Consider the following 7,445-nt stretch of genomic DNA (forward strand, 5'->3'; position numbering starts at 1 on the left):
TCTCCCTCCCCCACCTCATTCTCTTCCTCTTCCCCTTCCCTTTTCATGAAAGTGTAATTTAATTCACAGATGGTCAATGCACATAGGATGTTCTGTAACCTGATGGAATGTTTCCCAAACTTTATTTATTCATGTGCCACCACCTGATTTTGACCAAAGCCTCTTACCACTTGTATTATTATTCACTCCATTTTAAAAATCAACTTGTGGCTGGGCACAGTGGCTCATGTTTATAATCCTAGCACTTTGGGAGCCGAGACAAGCAGATCGCTTGAGCTCAGGAGCTTGAGACCAGCCTGAGCAAGAGCAAGATGCCATCTCTACTAAAAATGGAAAAAATTAGCTGGGCATGGTGGCACACACCTGTAGTCCCAGCTATTCCACAGGCTGAGGCAAGAGGATCACTTGAGCCCAGGAGTCTGAGGTTGCAGTGAGCTGTGATGACTGCACTCTAGCTAGGACAACAGAGTGAGACTTTCCCTCAAAAAAATAAAAATACACTCACTTTTAGATCCCTTCCCTCTCTTCCCCTACTCTACAGCTTATAATAAGGAAAAAAGATAAATCAGTACCCAAGAATTGTTTTCGAGTAAATGCAGCAGGCATCTCACTCTAAATGTAGCCAGGCCTTACTCTTTGAAACACTTTATGTGCATTAGGTAATTTATTTATTCTTTCCTCCCATATTTATTAAACCCCTGCTGTGTGCCAAGACGTTCTAGGTATTATAACACAGAAGTGAACAAAACAGACAAAATCTCTTCCGTCAGAGAGCTAACACTGTAGGGGGAGAGGCGGATAACAAACTAATCAATAAATTAGAAAAAAATGACATAATGCAGGTGCTTTGCAGAGACTAAAAGTGAAGGCATAAAGCAGGGGTGGCAACCTATGGCATGAGGGTCGAATCTAGCCTGCCACCTGCTTTCGTAAATAAAGTTTTATTGGCACACAGTCACGCTCCTTCATTGACATATCATCTATGGCTGCTGTCATGCTACAATGGCAGACTTGAGTAGTTACGACGAAGATCTTCTGGTCCAAAAAGCCTGAAATATTTACTCTCTGATCCTTTTACAGAACAAGTTTGCCAAGCTATAGGATAGAAAAAGACTGGGTGACTCCTTTAAATAGGGGGTTCATAAAACTCTTCTCAAAGAAAAGGATGTTTGAGGCAATCTGTCACCATCGAATGGTACCTTTTCAGACATCACATGGAAAACAGGCATGTGTCAACTGTCCCTTTTAAGGAAGAATGTCAAGAAATCCTATTGGAACCTAAGTGGATATCACAAAATCTGTATTCCTTTTAAGGTTTCAACTTTATTCCGCTTTATTGCCTGATCAGTGATCAAGGAAGATCTTTTCATTCTAGAGTCTTCTAGAATCTTCCTACTTTGAAAATGTTTTAAGTTCCCATCCCTTGGTCTAGTAACCTAGAAATCAGACAATGATGCCTAGAATTTGGAGTCAAGAGAATCTATCGCAGGCACAGTACCTGTTGTGGCTCCCTTGAAAGCGTAAGCACAGTTGATATCCATCGTGTTGTTTCCAGCTTCCAGAAGAGTCTTCTCGCCTGTCTCATTGCACCTTTTGGTTTCATAGACTGAAAACATGAAGAAAGTGAGTCCTTTTGTACTTACTTCCCATGACTAAAACACTTGTTGAGGAGCTCCCTTCTTTGGAAGACCCCCTACTGCAGATTCCATCTCCCCAGTGCGGGGTAGACCAGGTGGCATTGCCCCTCCACATCTCTGGCTGGTGGGAGTGAAGCGGTGACAATGTCCAGAGCAAGACACACACTGGCCACACAACCCAGAAGATGACAGGGGATGGCTGTGCCTCCCTGAGCTAGAACTAAGGAGGGTTCGAATTCAGCATTTACCACAGGCTACTTAAGGAGCAAGTGAAAAGTGAATTAGTGATATTGGAGTCCCTGTTAAGGAGGAACATAATCTTTCTAAGCAAGAGTAGCTAAGCATTAAAAAGTTTTCCAAGTAAAATCACTAGGGGCAAATCTGTTGCATTGAAGAAGAATCCTTTGAGTAAACTCTATCCATATCATATAAGACCGTAAACACAAGATCTGATGCAAGATTATCCTCATAAATTTTTTCGGTACAAGGACTTTGTCTCTGGACAAGTAAGAATATTGCCCTAGGAGCTATGGCAGACAGCTCAGTGCCCCCAGTCACCATTGACCCCATCTTTGTCTGGGACTAGGACTACCAAATTGAAGCTGAACACAAATCATTTTCCAGCTTCTCTTGCAGCTAGGTGGAGCCATGCAACTATTTGCAGGCCAATGGATGGAAAATCAGACTGATGTGTCCTACAGAAAATGACCATCCTTTCTACTTCTCCTTTTTTCCATCTCCCATTGGCTGGTAAGAGGATGTGGAAGTAGAGCAGCCATCTTACAACATGAGATGGAAGTTGAATGTTGAAGATGGCAGAGCACAGAGTACCCATGGAACAGCCACATCAGCTTTGTTATACCACTTAATTTGGAATCATACAGATATCATACAGATATTAAGTTCACATGAAACCGTTGTCAAAATAGACTATAAGACAAGTCTCAATGAATTCAAAAGGATTGAAGTTTTAAAGAGTATGCTCTCAGACAAGAACATATCAAACAGATTATACACCATGACCATGTGGGATTTATCCTTGGTATGCAAGTCTGGTTCAACATACGCAAATCAATCACTGGGCTCCACCACATTAACAGGACAAAAGACAAAAATCATGTGATCATCTTAATTGATGTGGACAAAGCATTTGACAAAGTTCACATCCTTTCTTGATAAAAATCCACAATAAAATTAAATAAGAAACTATTAATGCAAAGGCACCAGAAAAGTTCAAATATTTGGGAATGAAACACACATTTCTAAATAACCCATAAATCAAGAGATAAATCTCACAGAAAGTTTTAAAATACTTTTCATTGAATGATAATGAAAGCCCAACATCTCGAAATTTGCAGGATGCATCCAAAGAAGTACTTGGAGGTAAATGTATAGCTCTAATTTGTACTAAATTTGAAGAATTTAAATGCATTCATTAGAAAAAGAGGATGCCTTAAAAATCAATGATCTAAGTTATCAAGTCAAAAAGTTAAAAAATTAAATATGAAATACAAAGAAAGTAGAATGAAATAATAAAGAGCAGAAATAAATGTAAAAGAGAATGTTGGTACTTTAAGACAGGGGTCTACCAACCTCCTCATTTGCTGGCAAATTAATAAACTTCTCTTTTCTTCTACTCAAAAAAAAAAGAAAGAAATGTAAAAGAAAGCAGAAAAATGATACAAATAATCCACAAAGCCGGCTCTTTGAAATTATTAATATAACAGATGCAGAGGTTAAGGCTACACCACAGTCCCTGACACAGAGCCATTAAAACCCTTGTAATGTCCTGAGCAATAGGCACCATAGGAAAATCTTTTGTTCTGATATTCGGTCTTCGTTTCTGACACACAGCTCCTAAGACCTGTGAGATTTCCTGAGGATCAGAAGCATGTGACTCAACTCCTAAATCCCTTGGAATTTCCTGGGCATCTTACGTTCTAACCAGGTGACTCTTAGCCACCTCCTGTGGGCTGAGGATGGGAGCTGGTTGCCAGGGAAACCAACCATGAGATTAAAGGCTTGGAACTTTCCACACCACACCACCTACAGGGAGGAGGAGAGGATGAATGTTGAGTTGATACCAGTGGCCAATACTGTAATCAATCGTGTCTAAGTAATAAGGCACCCATCAAAATCCAGAAGAATGTGGTTCTAGGGGCTTCCAGGTAGCTGAAAATTTGGAGGTTCCTGGGGCGTGACACACCCAAAGAGGGCTTGAAAACTCCACACCCCCTTCTCCCACACCTTGTTCTATGCATCTCTTCTATCTGACTGGTCATTTGTATCTTTTGTAATATCTTTTATAATAAATGGATAAATGCAAGTAAAGTGCCTTCCCGAGTTCAGTGAGCAAATTAATCAGATCCAAGGAGGGAGGTCTTGGGACTCTGATTTATGCTGGACACGGTCAGAAGTAGAGGTTACAACCAGGGACTTGCAATTGGTGTCTGAACTGGAAACGTTCTTGTGGGACTAAGTGCACAAACTGTGGCATCTGGTGCTGTCTCCAAGCAGATAATGTCAGAATTGAATGACAGGACACCCATCTGGTGTCTGCTGGAGCATTGCTTGCTCAGTGTGGAAGAAAAAATCTACACATATTTTTATGACCAAAGATGAAGTATTCTGTGTTGTCCTACATATGTGAGAGTAGAGTAGGAACATAACCCAAAGTGATTTCCTTTCTACCAGCCATGGTAGGATGGTGGATATGTTCTTAAGTAATTTTCACAATACTAAGGGAGGTTGGAATGGAGAAACGAGCTGGTTTATTTTCTCGTCCCTTGAATTTACATTTTTGAAGGTAGAGCCCTGCTCATGTAATGTTAGCATAGAAGACTGTGATTCTGGGAGCCCATAGATTTTATGACTCCTAGGCCCTGCCCAGGCCAGAACCCAGATCTCTTGCTGGAGGTCACAGGAGTCTACTCAGTGCCTCTTACCTATACCAAGCGTATAATTTTCACCATATCCTGGAGAAACAAAACTCAAATTCCAGACACTCAATTCCATTCTCTGGAGTAGTTGAGTAACCTCTCTTGCAAGGTCCTTTCTGCTTCCGTTCTTCCTCAGACTTTCCTTTGAAAGAAATAAGGCTAATTAGGTAGACTCTCACGGAAACTTCAGAAAGCAAGAATATGCATAAATGTGGGAGGGGTGAGCCCAGAAGACAATATTGATTAAGGTGCTAGTAGGTGGGGTGAACATGAGGTTCCAGACACTGGCACAGGTCTTTAAATGACAGCTGAGGCATTGTCCCTCTTTCCGGAGTTTCTTAATTTCTACTGACATCTGAGACCGGTCAATGCTTGGTTGTGGGAGGCTGTCCTGGGTATGGTAGGATGTTGAGCTGTGTCCCTGGTCTCTATTCACTAAATATCAGCACCACCCCTTCCCCCTAAAGTTTTGACAACCAAAAGTGTCCCCAGTCATTGACAGATGACCCTTGGGGTAGAGGACAAAATCATCCCTGGATGAGAACTACTCCATCCTAAAAATCACAGGGAACCTGCTAGTGTTACAGTAGGAGATGATGTGGTGAGATGGACCAGCTGCTTCCCAAACCCAGGCTTCACCCACTTACCCAAATATTCACTGGTGACTGTTCCCTTCCACTGCTGCTCTCTGGAGGGGGGGAAAAGTAGCCATGAAATGGGATATAGGAGAAAACCCACCCTAGCTCACATCTTCTTCCAATCAGCCTCAAACTGGGTCTTTCCCTGGTGCTTCTGCAACCCACCCCAATTCCCACCTAAGAAATCCAAAATGTGTTCTACAGTAGATTATAAAAGCGAGTTAGAATGCAGCTTCCAGTTTAATACTTCAGGCAACAGTGTTTACTGAGCACCTACTCAACACCAGACACGAGGCTAAACCACATGGATAGGGGTTAGTAAAAGGGACCAAGGGTGTCCTCTTTGGAGTTTCCAGTCTGGAAGGAAAGGCATTAAGCAAACAATTACAAATCGATAATTAAGAGATTGACAGTGATGCTCTTAATAAATAGAACATGATGACATGGGGACACACAGCAGAGAACCCCAACACATCAGGGTTGTGTGGAAGGTTTCCTGAGGGAATCAGTGTTACTAGAGTTAATAAAATAGAAGCAGTTGTCAACACATTACATCTACACTGTCTCATTTAAGAGAATGCAGAAGGTTCTACAACAGGCTTATGTAGCATAAGAGCTAATACTGAGCCCTCCTAGGTACCTAGGCCTGCTAAGCATTTCACATGCATTAAAAATCATAAAGAATAGGTTATGGGTACTAGGTTGCTAGGGCTGCCATAACATAGTGCCACAAGCTCGTGGCTTAAAGCAACATAAATTTACTGTCTCACAGCTCTGGAGGATAAAAGTCCATAGTCAAGGTGTCAGCAGGACCATGTTTCCTCTAAGAAAGGTGCTAAGGAAGCATCTTGTCTTGCTTCTTCTAGCTTCTGGTGGCTGCCAGCAATCTTTGTCCTTCCTGGAGTTGTGGCAGCACAACTCCAGTCTCCGTCTACACAACTCCAGTCTCTGTCCACACGTGGCCATCTTCCCTCTGTCCTTGTGTCACTGTTTCCTAATTTCCCCCTTTTTATAAGAACACCAGTGATATGGGATTTAGGGTCAACCCTGAACTAGTACGACCTCATCTTACTTGATTACATCTGCAAAGACCCTATTTCCACATAAGATCACATTCACAGGTTCCAGGTGGACATGAATTTGGGGAGCACAGTATTCAACCCAGTAACCCAGATTCTGAAATGGCTTCAAATTATCCCTACCTCTTGGGATTCACATTCTGTGTAATCTTCTCCCATTGACTGTGGACTGGACCCAGTGACTCATTACTAAAGAACAGTATACACCAAAGTGATAGGATGTCACTTCTACAATCAGGTTATAAAAGACTATGACTTTTCTGTTATTCACTCTCTCTGGCTGTGTTCAGTTGCTTACTGTAATAAATCCAGTGAGAGACGCCCATATATCTAGGAACTGATGGCTGCTTCCCACCAACCACTAAATCCTGAGGGCTTCAGTCCAAGGGCTTTTAATGAACAAAATCTTTCCAGCAACCCTGTGAGTGAGGTTGGAAGCAGATCCTGCGCTAGTCAAGCCTCCACACGAAACCATAGTCCGGAAAACACCTTGATCGCAGCTGTGATAGACCCTGAACCAAAGGACCCAGCTAAGCCACAGCTGGACCCACAGAAACGTTGAAAAAATAAATATGTGTTGGTCAAGCCACTAAATTTGGGGGGTAACTTGTCATGCAGCGACACATTCCTGACACTGGACATCTTAGTGCTACTCCCACTTACAGAGGAGGCACATAGAAGTCAAATCAGTAACTCAGAGCCAGCTAGGGAGGGAATGAGGCAGCACTTACATCCAATCCATCCAACTCAAAACATGGAATTACTCTAGCATTGAACAATTAGATAAATATATTGTGGGTAGTAGGAGCCAGGATTCTCATTGTTGGAGAAAGAACTTACAGATAAGGAACTAGGAAGGTTGAGAAAAGCCTTGGTATTGCGCTGGCATCAGAGCTAACGGCCCGAACTCATGGGCTTTGGGACATACATAGACAGAAAGACAGACGTAGGAATTGAATTTAAGGTGAGTGAGAGTGAAATAAGTAGACAAGTCCAGGAAAAAAAAAGTCGGAGATGTCTTTTTCAAGCTGAGGAAAGAGACCTGTGTAGGAGACATAAACTGTAAGGCATCTACACAGAGATGGTTATGTATGTCATGGGCTTGGGTAATGTCTCCTTGGACAATGAGGACAACAAAGGAAAGAGGGATGG

The 7,445-nt window shown here is 42.2% G+C and overlaps 1 protein-coding gene across 1 annotated transcript in view; it reads right to left on the reverse strand.

Annotated features, from left to right (window-relative positions):
- The window catches only part of LOC105811843 (putative EGF-like module-containing mucin-like hormone receptor-like 4), a 28,315-nt gene that overhangs the window by 16,958 nt on the left and 3,912 nt on the right, over positions 1-7,445 (reverse strand). The window contains exons 4-5 of the mRNA XM_012646117.1: positions 5,224-5,264; positions 246-275 (exon numbers count right to left, since the gene is read on the reverse strand). Coding sequence (XP_012501571.1) covers positions 246-275; positions 5,224-5,264 — 71 coding nt within the window. The remainder of the gene's footprint in view (positions 1-245; positions 276-5,223; positions 5,265-7,445) is intronic.

This window comes from Propithecus coquereli, unplaced genomic scaffold, assembly GCF_000956105.1.
Source record: "Propithecus coquereli isolate 6110/MARCELLA unplaced genomic scaffold, Pcoq_1.0 Scaffold241, whole genome shotgun sequence".
NCBI classification, from domain to species: Eukaryota; Metazoa; Chordata; class Mammalia; order Primates; family Indriidae; genus Propithecus; species Propithecus coquereli.